Source organism: Triturus cristatus, chromosome 5_2 (genome assembly GCF_964204655.1).
Source record: "Triturus cristatus chromosome 5_2, aTriCri1.1, whole genome shotgun sequence".
Classification (NCBI taxonomy): domain Eukaryota; kingdom Metazoa; phylum Chordata; class Amphibia; order Caudata; family Salamandridae; genus Triturus; species Triturus cristatus.
In genome coordinates, this window is record NC_140588.1 from 618,511,972 (window position 1) to 618,534,000 (window position 22,029).

A 22,029-nucleotide genomic window follows, 5' to 3' on the forward strand; every position below is an offset into this window, starting at 1 on the left:
CGGCTCACATGTAGCTGAAATCCCGGTCTTGACCTCTGCTAATGCAGAAGCCACTCCCAGGGAAGGGAAGAAAGGAGGTGAAATCCCTAGCCTGGAAAGGGGGCCCTCCGATGCCTTGGCCCTATCAGATATAGACTCACCCTTTATAGCAACTGTTCCGGAGTTACCAATTATCAACCTTCCCCCTGAGTCTTTACCGTACGTTGTAATTTTAAAGGGGGTCCCACCCTTAATCCAGGGTAAAAATGAAAGCCATAGTGAGTTAAAAAATAAATGCACACATTGGCTAAATGTAAATAGACCCCTCCCCTCTTACATTTCAGGGGAAATCCTCTCGGTAAGACGCATAGAGTGGATTGGGAAGGGCCCTAAAACTATTTCAGGGAATTGTGTGATAATAAACTTCAGGGACACTGCTGCTGTTGAGCCTATCTGTGGTTTGTCCCCTTTGAGTCTAAACTCCCAAATCCTCCCCTTGCACCTGTCCTATTTTTATCCTGTGCCTTATTTGAGACCACTTCATCGCAAAACTGTAAAATTTGATGAGAGACGAACTGGTTGCTCAACTGGAGTGTACCAGGGACACGCAAACTGGGAAGATCCCCATGTTCACAATCCCTCTCTGTTTTCTTTTGTGCACAGAAACAGGTTTAGTGTATTGAACCAGGTAGATTGACGCCCACATGATAAGGACCTAGCTCAGAACATTACTAGTGAACCATCTCTCCCTCAAACTGCACTGGAGTGTAATATTAAAACCCCTATCTTTGCAGTGGGTACTCCACCTGGTGGCGTAGGTAGGGAGGGTGGGTGTGACGCGGGGGATGTGGGGCTCCCGAGTGAAGTATATGTTGTAAGGAGGGAAACACCCCGTATAGAAAAAAAAGAGAGGAGACCCTCCCTAGAGTCCCCCATTTGTGATAGTACCCTAACCTTGGCATTAGGTATTTCAAATCCAATTGGTAAGGCACCCGATAGTACTATAAAAATCCTTTCGTGGAACGTTGCTGGTTTAAAAAACAAACTATTCAATCCTGACTGGGGCTCTTTTATGGCAGCCCACGACATCTGCCTGATTCAGGAAACTTGGGCCCTAGAGGAGAATGTTAGCCCAGGTTATGCAACTTTCCACATCCTAGCAGTACCTAGCGCCAGAGGCCACCCATCTGGCGGCCTGTCAATCTGGATAGGCACCCATTTGGGTGTCCAAGCTATCCAAATGCCAACTAGCTCCCCTGATGTCCAATGTGTCTTATTGACACCCCCCAGCTTAGTAAAAATAGCCATAATAAATATCTATTCTAGGCCAGTGAGGAGTGGCCAGGAGTCAGATACGATAAAAGCATTAGGTCTTTTTATCCAGACTCTTGACCCCTCTGTTACAATTATTCTCGGTGGGGATTTTAATTGACAATTCGAACCCTTGGCAAATTCAGACTCGGATGAGCAGGATGATGAAGATCTGTATTGGTGTATCCCGGATTCAAAGATCCCTCCCGTTAAGGCTTGGACCCGGTTGGTTCTCCAAATTAAATCACTCTCACTTGCCACGTCCCTGCGAGCGTGCAATGGGAGACTGGATCCTGATCGCCCAGGATCACCCACATTTAATAGGGCTACGCAAATGTCGATCATTGATTACATCATGATGGAAGCAAGGCATTGGGACAGGTTGCTAGGATTCAGAGTACATCCGAGACATGATAGCGATCATAACGCCTTAGTTCTTACACTTAAGCCCGGGAGCTTTGGGTTGACAAACCCTGAAGCCGACCCCACTACTAATGCGACCTTGCCCCTGATGGTCTCGAATAATTGTCGTAGGGTTAACTGGCCCCACTTTCAGAATTTTCCGTCTAGGCTGGGTGAAATATACCCGCTTGTCATTCCATAGTTAGCTGCGATGGCCGATTTACCGCCAAATGGCCAGGCTGTTGATATCCATAGACAGTTGGCCAATGTGCTGGGGGATGTTTTTTGCCCCTTTAGTAAGCCTAGACGAGGTGGGACTAAGATACACCCCTGGTACAATGCTACATGCAGGAAAGCTAAGAAGGACCTCCTTACTGAAATTAAAGCTAGGGATAGCCAAAAAATTAGATCATCTCGCTTGCTTTATAAAAAAGCAATCGAGGGAGCCAAGAGGGATTGGGAGGAAGCTAGGTGGGATGACCTTAGAAACGCGCTCCTGATCAGGGACGCTAAGACATTCTGGGCTATTGTTAGCTACGGCTCTAAGAGAGCAGAACAAGCTACCCTCCCAAATATTGCATCCTCCGTTTGGGAAACTCATTTTGGAGCTTTATATGCATGTTCGGAGCACGTAGAGCTAAATTGCGGGGGAATTGCGATGCTCGCCCACCCCCCTGCCCCAGACCCCCACCACGAGTGTCGACTGACGGGGGCCTCGGGCGATGAGTCGGGATTGAGCATGCACTCCCCAAACCCCCAAGATAGTATTACTCTGAAGGAGGTAGAATCCGCTATAGTCAGATTGCTCCCAAACAAAGCTCCTGGTCTTGACAAATTGCCAGGGGACTTGTTTCGATCCCAGCCAAAAATATGGGCCCCCTACCTTGTTACTTTATTTAACGCTGTCCTTATGGGGTCTGATCCACCGGACACTTGGCTGGGGGCTGAGATAGTCCCTATTTATAAAAAAGGCTCCCCACTTACCCCCTCAAACTACAGGCCCATCAGTTTGCTAGACACAACACAAAAACTAATGGGCAGAATTATATTGGACAGGATACAAGCCTGGATGGAGGAACGGGACTTATTGTCCACCCTCCAGGCTGGATTTAGGTCCGGCATTTCAACCTTGGACCAAATCTTTCGGCTACAGGTCCTTTTTTGGAAAACCACAAGGGTTGAGGGTGGCAGCCTCTACCTTGTCTTTGTGGACCTGCGGGCTGCTTTTGACTTGGTCCCTAGGAAAAACTTGTGGGAGTTTTTGGCCGATTTGGGCCTTCCCCCCTATTTGCTTAATATCCTGGTCCGTCTGCATGATGGTAACTATGCACAGGTTAGGTGTGGGAGACATGGGGCCCTCTCGGCCCGCTTCCCTGTTTCAAGGGGTGTCCGGCAGGGGTGCGTCCTGGCCCCTACCCTTTTTAGCTTATTCATTAATGGTCTCATTGATACTCTGAATGAAGTAAAGGACAGTGATGCTCCTTGGTTGGCGTCTGGCCGGGTGCCTGCATTAATGTTCGCGGATGACACTTTGTTGTTATCCCGAACATGCTCGGGCATCCAGCGTGTATTGGATGGTTTCGTGAGCTTTTGCGCCTCGCGGGGTTTGGAGATTTATCTGGATAAAACCAAGTTTATGATATTTAATCCCCCGAGGCGCACGCGCCCGAACCCTCTTTTGAATGGTGTCCCGTTGGAACGAGTTAAAACCTTCGCCTACCTTGGGATCACACTGACGGAGGATTTTGGCTGGGGCCACCAGATTGCCAAATCTGCCCTTAGACTCTCACAAATTGCAGGGGGTATTGGTAAGCTACAGAGAGCATCGATATCTAAACTGGTCGCGTCGGGTCTTGAGATCTATAGCCTCCAGGCCCGAACCGCTTCTCTCTATGGTGCTGAACTATGGGGCCACAAGACTACAACAAGCCTCCTGAGGGTTGAACAGGCCTTTATGAGAAATTTGTTGGGCCTACCGACAAGTACTCCCCTCATCCCCTTGCGAATGGATTTGGGATTGGAGTCCATTGAGAAACTGGCAGAATTACGTCCCTTGCTATACTGGAGGAGGCTCTGGACAGTACCCGAGTTGGTCTCTTTCAGACTTGAATTTCGGGAGGCCTGGGACCAGTTAAAAAACAAAAATATCCCTTGGCTCTCTAATATCAAGGCCTTCTCAGAAAAAATAGGGTTGCCTCAGTTATGGGGGTCCCCCGAGCTAAGTTGTCCGAGGATTTCCAGGGCTCAGTTGCTAAATTTGGTGAGACAGCAAAATCTACGAGCTCTACACTGTTCAACTTCCTGTGGAAGGCTTTCTGCTGAGTTCCTCATATTTAAAGTTGAAATGGGGTGGGAGAAATTTTGGGACTTAGTCCAACCCCCTCTCGCGAGGAAATGGGCAAAAACTGACAATGAAAATTGCCCAGCATGTAACCATACTAGAGAAGACGTTACCCATGTCCTATTTTTCTGTCCTGCATACAGTAATATACGTAAAACTTGGCTTATTCCAATATGCAAAAATTTGGGTTTTAGACACTGTGTGCAGGCGTGTAGAGTTCTTAGATATGACACCTCTCCCCCTATTGTATTTGCTGTCTCCCGTTTCTTTTATGGTATGTGGCGTCGAAGGTTAAGTTTTAAAGTCCTTATATCATTGACATAGCTTGATACTTACTGTTTAATTCGCTTTTAAGGATATATCTATATTTATTTTTTTATAAGAATGTTTATCTTTGTATGTATTTTATCTGTACTTTTATGGTCCTCGACCGAAATAAAGTTATCAATGAATGAATGTTTTGTTCAGGCGTTTGAGTGGGAAAGGGACGAGGGGAAACATAACCTTAGTTCTGCTTGGCTTTTTCTGTAGACCATATATTCTGTCTCAGCAGCCATGCAGTCATCGTTCAGCTCTTATACTTCTGAATATATATGAGAATACTCTGGTGGGTTCCCCCTGCATCCCCAATGTACCAGTTTTAACTGTGTTACAGCCTGATAATCGGCCCAATATGGATGTTCATTCTCCTATACCTCTAACAAACCCTTTTTATGCTCTTTCCAGGTTGGAATGGCTTACAGACCAAACTCTACGCGGTAACTTAGCTCTTTCCTCCTCGGGAAACTGTTGATAGATTGTGTTATAGGGCTCGTACGAAGGGCCCCGCAAGCATTAATACGGTTAGCCCCTCCACTTTGTTGAGTTGGAACATCGCTGGTTTAAAAGATAAGGTTATTAATCCAGCTTCGTTACATTTAGTTGCAAAATATGATATTGTGGCTTTACAAGAAACATGGGACACCACTTATCTTTCCTGCCCCAGGTTTGCATGCTATTCTGGCCAGGCCATCCATTCTTTACATATGTTCCAGGCACAGCTTGGGTTACGCACTGTAGTGCAATTTATGACTTGGTGGAAGATGGGTGCTTGGGGAACCATTGAGGGCCAAACTATCCCATTCACCAGCTATGTATGTTACTTTTCAGGAAGTTATGACAGCTATTAGGTAAAGTTCGAAAGGTAACCCCACTGAGTCGACCGGGGTCCCCATGGATCTAATTAAGTGCAGCATGGATCTTTCGGGCCCTTGATAACAAACGTGTTTAATAACTCTTTTAGCAGTAAGATTCCTACCTCCTGGTCCTTCTCCACAATACTTTCCCTTTTTAGAAGGAGGATTGTAAGTCACCAAAATGTTATCACCCTATTTCCCTCATTGACAGCACGGTTAAGGTCATTGGGCGGGTGATATTCAATCGCTTGAAGCTGTGGGCAAACTCTAATGACATCTTGTGTCCCTTTCAATTTGATTACTGATAGGAGCTGGGTACGGTGGAACAGTGCTTAAACTTGAACTTGATTATCAGTAAATGCACAATTGCTAAGTGCTGTCCGCTGTACTTTGCCTTTATGGATCTGTCAAAGGCCTTTGATACTGCATTAATAGATCCAAACTTTTGACTGTTGTTAAGGGACTTAGGTGTGCAGCTGTCATTGGTTAACTTCCTGCATACGTTACATGAGAACTTGGGAGAAAAGGTTCGGTATGGCCTGGCTGGAGAACTGTCCAAAACGTTTACCTTTGCCTGCAGGGTGTGCCAAGCATGTATTCTGGCCCCTTCGCTTTTTATCATTTATTTTAGAAACCTGTATCCTGCCTTGGTTCAAGCCACTAGAGACATTCTGAAGATTTCCCAAGTACCAGTACCAGGGGTGCTTACGAAGATGATGCAGTACTTATGACACGAATACCAGGGGCTCTTTGTCTTCTGGCGGAATCATTTATGACTAACTTAGGCCTGGGCACAAACTTTGGTAAATTGCACATAATGGCGCGTGGGTTAGGGAAGAAAAACAAATCCACTTTAAGGGTGAAGGGACAAATTCTGGGCTGTATGAATGATTTAAACTATCTTGGGGCTGTTTTTAATCGATCTGGTTCCTGGCACCTGCAGATTAACCATTCATGACATATGATCAGTAGGTAGGGGGACAGTTCCCCCCTTTTAAAAAACTGTATAACTTCCAGAGTGCATCTGCGGCACTATATGGAGCTGGGATATGGGGTTATCAGGATGTTACCACCTTGCAGACAGAAAACCCATATCTGTAGGCAGCTCTTTTACCTGGCCCCCACAAGCTCACATTTTATTATGCACTCAGAGCTTAATCTCCAGTATATCTCTGATAAAGTTAAGTTAGTGCCCCTTTTACTTTGTGTCAGTGTGTGGGCCAACACTGAGACTAATCTGAACAGAGACATTGTTACTGTCTGCCTCAAATCGCACAAAGGGCTTTCAATTCCCTGATTGGCTTATGTACAAAAAAACTTTAAATCTCAATACCTAAAAGAGTTGTTTGATGCACCTCTTACTTATAAAAAAAGTTATAAGATGAGCGTAGATCGCTGCATTTTAGAGTTCTGTCACTCCCAGAGGTTACATATTGAGTCAAGCAAAAGTATTGTTAAGGAATATCTCACCTTCTTTGCACCTGAGGTGCCAGTACATTACTTTTTAAACTCGATGGGACAGATCTTTATTGTTCTGCTTTAGGGTCGGTATGGTATACAGATTTTGAACTTTTCAGGCACTTTTTGCTCCTTGGGGTTGCCGGTACCAGTTTGTCCCTGATCAGACCTTGATGCCCTTTATGCTTTTCTGCAAATTTATAAAATGTATTTTATCTTATTTATAAAGACTGTTTTTTCTCCAATTTTTAAATGGTTACAGTGTTTGCCCTTTTCTTAAAGCAGCGAGGTGCAGAAAACCGATAGATGGCTAGATGCAATAAGAATCTTTATTCTTTTATTGATACTGATTGTGGGAAGTGCTTTGAGATGGCTATGTTTTACATCAGGGGGACTGTGATAGGAGATGAACTCCGTTTAGTGCATTTGATGGATTTTTACTGCTATTTTTTACTGCAGATTTTTTATTATAAATGATCTTATGTAAATGTATTATATGTATGTTTTATCTCTGGTTCCTTGAGGCCATTTTTCTGTGCCAAATTAAGAATTTTGCATTTGAATTTGAATCAGTATTCTTTGTCTCATTGCAATGTGTCCCTACCATACACTGATCCCTATCAGCTTCTCCCCAATCTACCACTACGGTGGTAAGCTCCCTGTTTTCCCACCACCACACTAGTTGTCCTCCTTTCCAATCCCTACCCAGCTCCCGCCAACACCTGAGTTATTCCTTTTTCACATGGCTGCATGTCCACTTCCAGCACTGAAGATTTTCACTGTTTAGATCTCACACCAAGCACCCCACCCCACATTCTATATTCACACCTCACTTCCTTGTACACATGGGGTTTGTTGCACTGAGGAAGTCTCCAGTAAGTGACTGACAGGATTTTGGACCAGGAATGTCCTGCCAATGGGACATCTTGCGTCAGGAAATCCTGGATTGCAGCAGCAATGGGTGGGTTAATTCCTAAAAGACAAATTGTTATTCAAAAGGATTTCACAAGGAGAAATCATTGTGAATATGGACACTCAAGTAACCATAGTTATCATGGCTGTTGTTGGTAAAATTCATAACTATTCTTAATTATTTTCCTTTCTACTGTCATATGTGAGCAAAACAGTATCATTCCAGTGAAACAAAGGAGAGGTACTAACAAAGATGATGAGACTGAAGTATTTTGCACATCAGCAACTTAATAATTAAAAAGGCTGTTGGCCCTGATGGAGCAACTTACATGACTGGAAAGGTAGTGAAAATGTGTTGACCAGTTTTGTTTCGGAAGAGCAAATCAAATAAAAAAACATTGAAAAAGCCAGCAAAAGGTCTATGAACTTTGACTTTTGAAATGCACCGACAGACCTCGAAACAATTTGGGCCATATTATCAAGGAACGGCGATAACATTATCGCCGCTTTAGCGGCAGGAAACTGCCGCTAAACGGCGATAATGGGCTTGATAATATGCCCTGGAGAATTCCCATAGAAGCCCAGGTTCTGGTGTCAACCTGGGCTTCTATGGGAATTCTCAAGGGCATATTATCAAGCCCATAAGCCCGTTATCGCCGCTTTAGCAGTAGTTTCCTGCTGCTAAAGCGGCGATAATGTGATCGCCGTTCCTTGATAATATGGCCCTTTGTCTTTTAGAGATTTATGAAAATAGTGTTCTAATAGAGCTCCTATCTACCCTCCACCCCTTTCTTTGTGTTTATTGGGTGTGTTTAGTTCTGCCTGAGTAAAGTCAAAAAACGTTGTCTGACTTTGCAAAGGGCAATGTTCTAAACTTTATTCGACTTCACAGAAGAGATTGCTTCCACCCACTAAACATAACATAACACAACAATATAACATAACATAACACAATACTCTCCTTCCAATGCATTACACAATTGTTCATTTTGAAATGGATACTCCAAAGTCCAGATTTTTCACTAACTTACTGGAAGTAGTAACTCCCTCAGCCTCTGCAACTGTGATTCCAGCTGTTTGTTGTGATCCTCCAGGATCTGCATTCGAGTCTCTAGACGGGTCTTGTGCTGCCGGAGAATTCTTGCCTCAGCAAGGAGCTCATCATTTTGAACTTCACCCCCTGCTTCATGAGCTCGCTCGGCTAATGTTGGAGACTCTACCGCCTCATCATGCTGCCATTTTAAACGTTTCAGCTCCCCCTGCAGAATCCTAACAAAAAAATCCAACCAGTCCAATCGTTTAATATCATTTTGCTCACTACATACCAAAGCATTTACATAATTCAAAGTACATTGAATCATAATTCTTTATAAAATGATTAACATCGTTCTATCACAACAATCAGCATATAACATGAAAAATAAGATCTAGGTATGTCCAGAAGGAAGGCAACTCCTTAAACCCTCCTGAACTACAGCAGTGTAGTTGATGTATGTAGAGTAAAGTTCCATGCTCTAGACACTACACTTAAGAAGGCTACATTCCAGAATGTGCAGTTTTGAAATCTAGGAAGGGCAAGTAAACATTCTTGTGTAAGTCATAGAGAACACTGAGGGCCTTATTTATGAGAAGTGTTGCATCGCTGAGACAAAGCAGGGATGCAACACTTCTCATTACGCCCTCCTTGCGGCAGCATCGATGCGTCATATTTACTGTATGACGCATCATGTTGCAAAGAATGACAGATATGTCAGTATTACTGACGTATCTGTCCGCGCAAAACTGACGCATTGCTGAAGTGTGTCACAAAGTGAAGCAACTCCATCAAGGACAGGAAAAGCCACACAGGGTGGCTTTTCCTGTCCTTGTAAATATGGGGCAGAGAAATGCACTGCCAGTGCATCCCAAAAAGTGACATACTGGCAGCGCAAGGGGCTTGTAAATCTGCCCCAAGGTATATATGTGTTATGCACGTGTACATATAATGCCTGAAATAAATTGTACGTTACAAAGTATTACTCTTTGAGTTAAAGAATGGTGGCTGATTTATCATACTTTCACGCAACGCAATGCAGCACGACAACTTGCTGCGCTGCGTGAAAGGGTGAGAGCAGTAAGAACCTTATTTGCCGATATAGGCAGCTCTCCGGCACTCTGCCTATGCTGGTGCCCAGTGTGCTGCTTTGTGCCAAAACAGTCACCATTGCACAGTGGTGCAAGGGTGCCGTCATTGTAGGCAGAATTGTTTTTGTGCAGGAAAGGGCACCTTCCTGCACAAACACGATCCTCAGATGCATTTTCCTCATCTTAAGTGTGCTGCAGAATGCAGCACACTTAGAAAGAGGAAACAACAAGGAGAAATAGATATATTTCTTCTTGTTCTGCATCTGGTTGGAAGGTGTACAATTCTGACGCATTCTAGGTCTACCAGGGTTGGCAATTATGAGAATGTATCAGAATGTACAGGTGGATGCATGGGAACACCCACACACCCCCATGTAATGTCCCCACTATGCAGTGTAATGCAAGGCAGTGACTTGCGCTGCCTTGTGTTACACCAGATTTACCAAGCCACACTGTGGCTTGATAAATCTGAATCTAGGTTTTGCATTGCCCTGCCATGCATTGAATGGTGCAAGAGTGACACAAAACTATGATAAATCAAGCCCTGTGTCTTTAAAATGAATCCAACTGGAATACTTTCATTATCCTGTTACTTTCACTGTACCTGTTCTCGTGCTCTAAATGTGCCAGAACTGTTTCCAGGTCCCCCTTGTGCTCTTTGTTAAGTGGTACTTGAACCAGCTGCCCACTGGAAGGTTCTCTGTCTGTGATAGGGCTGGAGTGGCGGAGAAGGTACTGGTCATCATCCCTTCGCATGAAGAAACAGAAGAACTATGATTATTGTGATGAATACTCTTTATTTGGGTGAATGTTTTGTGAGGAATGTTATATGAAGATGGTAAGGGAGTGAGGAATGTGTCACACACAGAGGGGCAACTTACAAATGCCAATAGAGCAGTGTGATGTAGGAGAACAAGGCAAATCACTACAATGCCATGGGGGAGTCATTATTACATGGGAACATATAGATTATGGAATGCATCCCACACATACTACCTCAGATACCCGAGGATGTAAAAAGCTCCTTAGCCATAAATCAATGCTGGAAAATATGTGAGAATGCAAGAAGCTTCTCATATGCAGCTCTGCAGATATGTGTAGACATGAGGAACTATTCAGTTACAGCAATACAGTAAGATATATTAGGAGAGGTTTCTCAAACACAAGAATTTGATGTGTATGGATGTGGGAAGCTCTTCACATACAGCACTGTATAGGAATAGAAACAACCACTGGCAAAGTCACCAGGTCCGGCTCTAATATGCCAATGTTTGTAAACACAGACATTGACAATTGTTTTTAGAGGGGTTGCATGCACATTTGCAGTTCATCACATTAAAGCCTATACGTTTGGCATGCCCAAGGGTGGGAAAAAAGTAGCAAAAAGGATGACTCCCTGTAGGGAATGCATATAGGAGAAATCAATGTGGAAAATAGTGTAATGATTGAGATTATTTTACAGATGAAAAATCGTCCCTCTGGCATTACATTGGAAGCACTATCTGGAAGATGGAATGATACACAAAACAGCCAATGGGAGGAGGCAAGAGGGTAATTTTTCTCTGGGTGGAGCCAAAGCTCACAATCTATTTATATTTTTAAAAGCTGGTAACAATCTCCAACGTAGCAATCTTTCCCTCAAGGGTATTTAGTTCCTGTGCCTTTATTCGTTTTTTTAAACTTATTTGTACTTGTATTAGACCTCTTAGGTTAGCCTTATAGGCATCCCATACATGATCGATAGAGGTTGATCCCAGGTTAATAGAAAAGAATTCTAAGGAAGAGCTACTGATAGATTGGATTATTTCTGAGTCCATTAACATCGCTCTATTCAGAGTCCATCGAGTTTGGGGACATTTATCACTTATCGCATAAACTACTAATAAGGGTGCATGGTCTGATAAATGAGTTGGCAAAACCGTAATACTTGTAAAACATTTTAGTGCTTCTTTATTCACCAATATATAATCTATCTGTGAAGAATGATTATATTTTTTACTATAATAGGTGAATCCCTGGATGTTGCTTACCTTAGCTCTCCATACATCAACTAAATTTAAGTTTGAAAATAAGTTTTTCAAGACCCTTCGTGATTTTGGAGTTGCTATAGTATGACTTGCGTGGGAACTGTCTTTTATTGGATCCAGTTTTACATTAAAGTCCCCTCCTACTATCAGGGGAGGGTTTACTAACATTAGGCTTCCTTGTAGTTTAACTAAGTATGTAGGGTCGTCTGAATTCGGCCCATAATAGGATGAACATGTCATCTCAACTCCCCCGATATCTAGGAGGGCAATTATCCATCTGCCTGATTGGTCCGTTTGGACTGACTTAAACCTACATGGGAGCCCCTTTTTTACTACGATTGCTACCCCTCGGATGTTCGTTACTTGTTGTGAAGCACAAAAGCACTGTACCCATGAGGTCTTTGAGAAGACCGCTTGAAATTCAACTGAGTTTAAATGTGTCTCTTGCAGTAGACATATCTGTGCTGGTGCGAGCTCTAAATATTTTAATATCAATCTACGCCTACGCTCGCACCTCAGACCGTTTAAATTCCAAGAAATATAATGAAGTTTACAGACTTTATTCATCCCGCTGGTTGTTGCCATGAGTTTTCCTTGGAATAAACACTCTTCCTTATTACTCTCTTACTGTAAAATAGACCTAAATCTTGGTGTGATGAGGTATTTTTATTTTTATTTTTTCTCCCCTTACTCTGCTCCCCACCTAGTGTTACCCCCCTCCCGACCCCCCTCCTATTCCTAACCCCTTAATCTCCCCAACGTGGCCCTTTACCCTCCCATACTTCCCTAACCCTTGTGGAACCCTCCCTTCTATTAGGCTGATCTGAGCCTGTTCGGGTGCTTTCCTCTCGTGCTCTTCCCTATCTAAAGACAGATATATTGTGGGCGGAATGGACCAATCCTTCAGGCTTAGCATCTATATCTCCCTCCTGTTATATTACCCACCCTTTTTCTCTTGCTGGATTTTAGCAATGAATGTATCGACATCTTCCAATGTCCGTAACATGTGCATGTGGTTCTTCCACATAACCCGAAGGGTAGCTGGGAATCTTAATTGTGCTTTTGCCCCCAAACTATTTATCTCTTCTAGCCTCTTCCCCATTTCCCACTGTCTTGTAGCTGTTATGTGGGAAATGTCGGATCTTATGGTGAGGGAAAATGTGGGATTAACCGTTGGTGGCGATGATATTGTCCCTTCTTTTAATGCTGGGGTGAGGATTAGCTCTTTGACGGAATAAGTTAAGAAATTCACCAGTATCTTGCGTGGCTTCTGTTTCCCAGACTTTCTTTTAAAGGGGTCTCTATGAATCCTTTGAATCTCATGATTAAGATCTATATTCAGCAGGTTCTTGAGGATAGTAGCCTTTAACAGAGTGATCAAAAAACCTTTCAAGTCACCCCCTTCAAGTGCCTCTGGGACGTTTCGAAATTTTAGATTGTTTCGCCTCGAGTGATTCTCTAGGCGTTCCAGGTCATCCTTCAATTCTTTATTCTCAACAAAAAGAGAGTCTAACCTTGCTGTGGTAGTCTCTAAGGAATCTTTCAGTTTTGGTATCTCTTCCTCAAGTGTCTCGGTTCTAGCCGTAACCTCTTCCAATTTTTTGGCCAGAGCGTCGCATGAGATCCGGATAGCTGCCTGGTTTGCCTCTGAGACAGAGAACCGCGTGGCCATCTCCGCTTGATTTGTCTCTGAAATAGTGAACCTGGATGTCATTTCTTCCTTCATGGCTAACAACAGATCTGCTAATGAGCATGGGTTTGATGCTAAAGTAGCTAGAGTAGAACGACTTGAATCTCTCTGATTAATCTCTTGCCCTATTTCCTCTTCACCTTGTTCTTGATCCATGTTATGGACTACCTCCTCTTGGCCCTCCTCTTGAACCTCTAACACTGAGAATCTGTTGAAGAGGACTGTTCCTGTAAGAGGGTCTTGTTCCGATGACATTATAGGGGCAGATTTTACGGGTTTGTTTAGCTCTTGGTTTAGACCCCTTTGGTCGCTAATTGAAGCCTTCTTGGCCGTCTTGATCTTTACTGACCTCCCCACCTTCTCTTTAGGCGTAGAAATAAGAGACAGATCGGGGGGTGACAGTAATGTATTCGGTATATCTGTTGGAGGGAGAGCTGCCCCCTCCTCCTGCATAGGGCTAGGCATGACTTTGTTTAGCGGTAGGGGCGATTTGGCTGAAGATATAAGTGAGATAACCTGGTAATATGTTTTCAGTGATGGAGTGACTTTAGTTTTAATTACAGTTTTTTTTTCCTCCTTTCTAACAATCTTGACTTCCCCTTTGACTGCCCTGCGTGGGTTGACTCCGTGGGCAGCTCTCGAGCTGAGACCTCGGGGACTGTTGCCACAGGCACTGGAACCCTCTGGGAAAAGTGTACAATGTCCCTGTTGGCGGCTAGGTGTGCTGCTCTTGCTCGCAAGGAATATCTGCTTAGCTTGGGGGGGGAAATGCCCTCATATAATTTTGCGCTTTTCTCCATACAATCCAACGAGCGGGCGGCCCCCCCTTTTGAACTGCACCCCCTATGCACACCACCGCAACAAATACCCTCTTCACCAGACTCTTTGCTGATCTCAAACCTACCAGCAAAGCGGAAAGGGAAACCAGCCTCTCGACATCCCAGTACTTCGGAGAAATTCCCCACGGAGACCTCGGTCTGGGTTTTGTGCTCTGACCGGGCCACCCCTACCTTCAACAACACCAAACTGTTGACTCCGGGATGCGGACGCTGTACTGGGCTTCCCCACAGTGACCGCCAAATCTGCGAGTGTAGAGCGTTGCTTCCTCGCGCTATTGCCGCCGCCTCCCACTTCCAGCGCGGGTTCCCGGAGACGACTCCGCCCTTGTCCCGGGGATCGAGCGCGTTCACCTCGACCGAGAGAGGACAGGGCAACCGGCGCCTCCAGCACTCCTCTCTCATCGCCAGGAAGATCTCCGGAATCAGCGCTCAATTGTCACCGAAGGGTAGCCGTGTTAGTCCGCCATCGCACACATAGAGGAGATCGAGGGAAATACACCCGCGACCGATCACACTACGGCCGCCATTTTCCTCGTCCCTTAGCCGATCACGTGGCTTTCAAGTCAGGTCATGGATTCTCCACGTTCTCGTTCTAATCTCGTATCACACGAGAGTAGGTGCATGCAGTGCACTCACATCGAGGAGCTATTAAATCCATCATTGAAATTACTGTATAAATATATAAAGCCGGCTTCCCTGAAGAAAAATCACTTTTTTGTAATAAATAGACTATACTATACCCCAGCCAAAATTGCAAAATTTGCACCAACCCCGTCTCCAAGCTGCCCAAGATGCAGCCTTGTTAAAGCCAATGATATACACATTTTCTTCCAGTGCCCGGAATTAACAACATATTGGAAAGGCCTGAAAGATGTACTGTCATCTATATTAGAAGTAGACATAGTAGTAGATCTTTCCCTGGTGTTTTTTGGTAAGAACGATTCAATCAGTGACGTGCTCTCACAGGATCACATGATCCTCATTCTATATTTGATCCTCCTGGCAAGAAGAGAAATCTGTATTAAGTGGATGGACAACATCGCTCCGGGCAAGGAAGAATGGTTGAGAGCCGCCTTCAAAATGGCACGGTTAAACCAAGACACCAGGGACGACAGTCATCATAACATTTGGCAACCTCTGATAAGATGGGCACGGCAGAGGCATCTGATTTGATTTGATTCGATTCACCATCGAATCGGAATACAAAAAGAGCTCCACCTATAAGGTCCCATGATTACACCAGTCCTCAAATACGAGAGGAAGGCCGTGGGGCCTAGACGGAAATAGTGAGCCAAAGAGGCCTCTAGGAATGAGAAAATGTTGGCTTGTCAAATCTGTGGAAGTCTTTGGTGAGATGAGGACAAAAAAAAAATATATATGTCGTGCAGACAGCTGTGCTTTCAAGCCAGACTTAAACAATTCCCTAGCTGCAGACATGTGAGGCTCAGACATGACATGAGAAGAGGCTACATGAAGAGTTGAAAAGTCCTTCATACAAAGCGCTGCATGAATATATGTGAGGGTATAAAACATTACTCATGCACAACACTACAGATCAATGGATGGAGAGGGCTGGCACAAAGTCCCTCTTCGGATGAATGCATTTATTATTTATGATATTTTTTTATTACATGAGGCTGGCAAGACTGTCTCTAGACCAGACATAAGAGGAACTGGGACTGAAGATCTGTCTAGTCCATACCTAATGAATAGTCAACCAATTGCACATGAACTGTCGTTAGAGGGAAAATCATTTCACCACCTGTGTAGTGCACAGTCCTATGCACAAAAGCAAATACTCACATGCTATCATCTGGAGACAAGCCATCACCGTAGAAGAAACAATTTTGGTTTTCCATTTCAGCAAGCCTGTGGAACAAAGGAAATAGAACCACAAAGTGATGTGAGTTACATCCCCATGATTTACATAGTGGAATATTTCTGTTACATCAGTAGAATAAGGCAAATAAGCAGCCCATGCCACCCCATATTCAAAAACAAATTGTTACAGCACTGAACAAAATAGAGCAAACATAAGAGTTCTGGGTGAGTAGATACCACACCTGGTCAAGCTAGAAAAAAACAGGAATTAAGAAGGACATTCCCAGTGAAAGGAACCAATCTTATGGTTCCTTCCACCTGCCTAGAATGAAGGCGCGATCTAGACTGAGGTGTGGGCCTTGATGTGCGAGCAACTGGCGCCGGTAGTATTGGGGGCGGAGGTGAGGAGGAGGAATTGTTGGAGGAGGCAGAGACGGCACTGGCAGAGGAGAACATGGTATGTCCCTTGAAGGGAAGTATGTTCTTGAATCTGGAGAGGAATTGATACATTTCCTCTTCCTTCTTGCTTCCTATAGTATTGAGCATGCCATGGGAGTTCTCATTGTTGACCGGTCTCAAAGCGCCGTACCTCTCCTTAATGTCGATCTTCTCAACTTTGACCAGGATCGATTGCGGTTTTCTGCAGTTTTCTTCCTGGCATGCCCTCCAGAGACAGATGATAGAGCCGTGGTAAAGGTCTGACCCACTCCTCGCCCTGAGGTCCCATCTTCAGACTGCATCTGTTGTCTTCTCCGCTCCTCAGTACCATGAAGGTGAATCTTCTCTTGGTCTTTCAGGGTGCAGCTTGAAAAGTTCCTCCAAGGATGGCTAGACTCAGGAACTTCTGGGAGGTAGAGTATACACACCTCATGAGGGTCTGTCTTGGCCTTTTTTGTCCCACAGGCTGGGCAGTTGTCAAAAAGAGATGGAATTTTTCTGTAAAAAAAACCCTCTCATTTCTGATAGGAGAAGACAGAAAAAGCCAGGCAGAGACCAAGGACGTCGAATGAAAAGGTTGTCACCAAAATTCAGTTCAGAATTTTGAGGAAAAAAGGTAAAATTTGGCTGAGCTAAATGCTCCAGGGTCCTGACAGCAGGAGTCGGAAAAAAGTGCTGAAGCAACTACCACCTGCTCAGCATGATGGGATACTGGTGGTCCCTAGCTTCTTAAAGGCCCAGCCTCTATTGTTAACTAATATAATGAAAGCCTATGGAGCTACACTGTCCTGCTCTCTTCCATGTCTATACGCTACCAAAAAAGGATTTGTGAAAGATATTTATGCTGCTGTACTAAAACATAATGAAATTATACATATAGATAATTTTCCTGGACGCTTTTTTAAATACCAGATGAAGAAATAGGCCCTTGTAGCCCAGCCTTATAGGCTGCATAATATTATTTTCTTAAGTGACTCTGCAGGCCTTTTTCAAGAAATGCAAACATCAACACTTAAGAAGATATATTGTGAAAAAGTGCTCTGGGGCCATGCACGTGGGCAGGACTATTCAATGCTTATGACTATAAATGGAAATCCCCTAAGAGAGACTAAAAGTTCTATATTTAAATAATTTTAAACCTTTTCATTTTTTTAAAAGTTTAAATGTGTCATTTTATGTTTTTTAATTAAATTTACTAATACAATTGTTTTAAATCTATAATTATATAACATTTTTATTACTTATAAATATAATTCTAAATGTCAAACTCATTTATTTAACCTTCGTTCCTATTGGGTCTTATGACAGTCCCTTGCCTAAATTGTAATCTATGGGATTGTGCTGCAGTACCAGTGGCTGGCTTGCTCCAGTGCTGCCAGAAAAACCTATGAGCCTGTTCTGACACTTTTAGGATTACAGTAACTTTACAAATGTATTTTGAGAATTACAATTATCTTACTCTGTGTGTGTTTTGTGTTGTGCTAACCCCTTTCAACATTTCCCTAAACTTCTCCCTTTTAGTAGTAATTATTCCCCCAGTTTCTCCCATATTTACTAGCAATTCCTATACTTACGTGAGCAGAGATCTCTGCCACCGTCTTAGAGATCTCTGCATAGAAACGATAGGAGAGGTGGCCATAGGTATGTGACCTGTATTGTGTAGTATAAATAGTACAAATGTAGTTTGTGAGCCTGGCCCAATATAACTAAGGATTTCTAAGTTATGATGCTCTCAGTTTGTCTTATTCCGAGGCAAAAGGGGAAATACATTGGGTAACACCAATCTCAATCCTGGGTCAAGAGTCTATGGGTAAGGGTAGATATACTTTTGAATAATCTGACATTAGCTAAGTAAATGTTTGCGCTCCTACCATGGACGACTCCAATATCTTCATTGATCATGATTATCAAAGTTGTTGTTCCTTTACGGATTCTAGCTAGTTTTTCCAAAACTAAATTACTGACTCGCTCACAGCCTGATAGTGTACAACTTTCTTTAGATTTTTTAAGAGCTAAAATGCAATATAAATTGTGATCAACTTTGCTAGATTGGGGGATCTTTGAAGAAGAGCCTTCCCTGTGCAAAAAGCAATATGTTGATATGACTGTGAAGATTTAAAGAGAATTGGGTAAGGAATAGGAGAGCCTGCACGCCCTGGTAATTAGTGGCTGACAATAAACTTAAAACCTCTCCTAGCTCTCCTTGGTGGTGGACGAGCACTAGCACTGGCGAGGCTTAACTAGAAGCATCTGGGTATGTGTACGAGGAACTTACTGAATTCAAATGGATCACATCAATTCTATTCTTAATTCTTTTCTGTTATTGGCATTTATGTTTAGATTTCATGGAACTTAACAGTTGGCCTTGATCTTTTTTTTAAATTATAACAGTTGTCCTTGATCTGGGTTATCATATTAATACATCCATACCTCCTCTCTTTTTATCCTATAGGTGAGAACTCCATGATGCCTTATTAGTGCATAGAATTAAAAACTGCAATTTCCAACAGTTAGAGGCCTCACATATCTCCATATCCCACACTTAAGCATCTAACAAACCTATCACCCAAACTACATTATTTTCACTCAAAAAACATCAATATTTGGTTCTTTGCCGGAGGCCTTAGCCAGATATTTGAGTCCAGCAAGTTGAGGTTGGATGTGTAACCTTTACCACTTCACTCTTCTCAAACTTATCTTCCCCCTCCCTGTCTCTTAACTCTCAACCTGGGATCAATTTTTGATTGAGGGTTGCCACCTTAACCAGTATTTTACAGGCCTGTTTGTTATTTTAATAACGAAGTAGGTTAAACAATCAAGACAATCATTAAAATACGGTGTCTGTCCCCTTTGAAATAATGCAACCAATACAAGATAAAAACATATGAAAACAATGTTAATGCAGTCTAAAGTATTGTTAAATGTTTTTAAATTGAATAACATAACCTGTAGTTGTAAAGTGCATGTTCACTCTTGGGCATCTTGGTGCTGAATAATAGATATTTATTGTTACCCAACTCAATGATACTTATTTTATCAACCTTAAAAGGATGATGGGATCCGCTGGGATTTGAACCTGTGACTATGAGGTAAAACACAGGATACTATAGTGGTTGCATTAGTCCACTGAGCCACCAGACCCAGATAATGGTGGAATTGCTGTGTTAAGAAATACCGTGGGTTTTATACAAACTGCCTTTTGAGCATTAGGAAGGCTTTGAAAAAGCTTTGATAAGTCTGCCTCAACGATTACACTGGCATGCATTGACCAAGATTAATTTTGGATCAAATGGCGAGCTGTCTCCTAAGATTAACTCCACACTGGGAGTTCGCCAGGGTTGCGTTTTGGCCTCTTTTTTATTCTTATTTATATCAACGGCGTGGAAATATCCAGCGCATGCAGGAAAAGATATGCTTCCCCATGGGAAACCGTCCAGGTCCAGTTCTCTTATATACAGATGATGCCTTTCCAATTGTGAGATCCCTGAATGGATTCCAAACTGTTTTAGATGCCTTTAACATATCTATGAGTGATCTGTGTCTCAAGACTAATTTAACGAAATCATTCATTATAAAATGTGCCAAAAAACACCAAATCTAAGACATTCTGTATTGAAGGGATTGAAGTCGCCAAAGTGCAAAACTTCACACACTTGGGCATCCTTTTGATTCTGCTACATATTGGGATTTTTCTTATTTAATCCAAGAGTTCTCCAATTCCAAAGGTCAATTGGATCAGTCTTTCGTTTTTCATCAAGACTGGCTCATAAACTAGTGAGGGCGATAAGCCATATTTAGAAGAGCAAATGTGTTGCAAAAGGGAGTTATGGCGCTGGGGTATTGGGGTATGCAAATGTTTAACAGCCACAAAAGGTGGAAAATAGCTTTAGAAGTAGGCTGTTGACTGTCCCACAATCCTACTTTCATGTGTCATCCAGAGATTGGACTTAGTTATGTGGAAGATTACATCAAATTCATTTTCTTACTTCCATGGGCGAGGATTATTGTTGGTTGCTTATCTTTCAACAATGTGCTTACCATACCATGGCTGGCGTACATTAAAATAAGCATTCACCACATTAGGGATTCCAGATTGTACTGTAAGCCAGAAAGTATTGTACATAAATCAAAATATCGCTTTAGAAGCTTGTTCATTAATCTTTGCCAAAGATCTGTATGGAAGAGACTCATAAATTGCAGACTGGAAGCCATTATTGGCTCTTAAATTTGACACCAATGTCAGAGTCTTATCAAACTGTCATAGTTTTAATTCGCAGTGTAGATTTCTCCTTACTCGATTATGAGTTAACACCATACAACTTTTAGTGGCATTTCCAAAGCAGGATTGGTTTTTAAATCTTTAAAAGTGCCCCGAACAGCATCTTGAAGCAAAGCACAATTCACTACATGCATTTTTCACTTTGTATACATCTCATCAGAAACACTTCCTAGTTACAATATTACAGAATGCAAATATTAGACAACATAAACTAGCAATTATTTTTCTTACAACAACTAGGATCACTGCAAATATGCTATGACGTATATAATTATACTAGATGCTCACTGATTAGGAGGCAGCGTTACAGAGCATCTGCCTGCATGTAATGTTTGCCTGTTGTATGCGTGTCTTGTTTGCTGTATATGGCCAGATAGCTTTGGGAGCTTTTCTTCTGGACTGATTCTGCTGGTCTTTTGACATGTGCTCTGACCCCTAAAACATGATGAAATTGGCTACACTTACATATATGTCCCTAGTACATGGTACAAAAGTGTACCCTAGAGCCTGCAAGATAAAGTTCACTAGTGGATAACAGCACATATTGGCCACCACAAAAGTGAGCATGCAAATCATGTCTCCAGGCCTGCGCTTGCAATCTGTGTAGGTAGTTTTAAAACTGCCAATTCGGTTTAGAAAAATAAGCCTTTTACCTGTCTTAAACTTTCATTTTAAATACTTATAAGTCACCCCTAAAGTAAAACCCACATGCCCATAGCACAAAGTGCATGGTATTTAAAAAAGTGTATACTTATGCTTTACATGCCCTGGCAATGAAAACTGTTTAAAATAATTTTTCACTGTGGTAAGTGATCCAAGTTTAATAGTAATTTAATCCAAGTTAATGGACAAGTCGGATTTTAGATTACTATTTTGAAAATGACATTTTGAGAAAGTCGTCATTTTCCTACTATCTGAGACAAATGTGCCTTTCTGCCAGTGTTCAGTGCCATCTGACCTTTAATGGCTTCCCTGTGGTGAAATGTGTATTGCTACCAGACACAAAGGGTTTGGGTGTGGGGAAATTTTTCCTCCCTGACAGGATGGCCATCTGGGAACTGAATTAACTTCAAAAGGAACCTACCCTGTCACAGCCAGATGTAGCTCACTCATGGGCCTGCCAACTCCATTGTCCAGCTAGACAACCAGGCACTAATCACAGTGGGTGAGGGGCTGCCCCAGAACCGGTTGTGCATGAACACAAAGGACGGTTTGCCCACTATCATACCACAC

The 22,029-nt window shown here is 42.9% G+C and overlaps 1 protein-coding gene across 2 annotated transcripts in view; it reads right to left on the minus strand.

The window, feature by feature from the left end:
* The window catches only part of DRP2 (dystrophin related protein 2), a 955,857-nt gene that overhangs the window by 25,819 nt on the left and 908,009 nt on the right, over window positions 1–22,029 (minus strand). For both annotated transcript variants that reach the window (XM_085607714.1, XM_085607715.1), the window contains 3 exons: window positions 16,062–16,127; window positions 10,307–10,450; window positions 8,610–8,847 (listed from right to left, as the gene is read on the minus strand). In XM_085607714.1, the coding sequence (XP_085463840.1) occupies window positions 8,610–8,847; window positions 10,307–10,450; window positions 16,062–16,127 (448 nt within the window). The remainder of the gene's footprint in view (window positions 1–8,609; window positions 8,848–10,306; window positions 10,451–16,061; window positions 16,128–22,029) is intronic.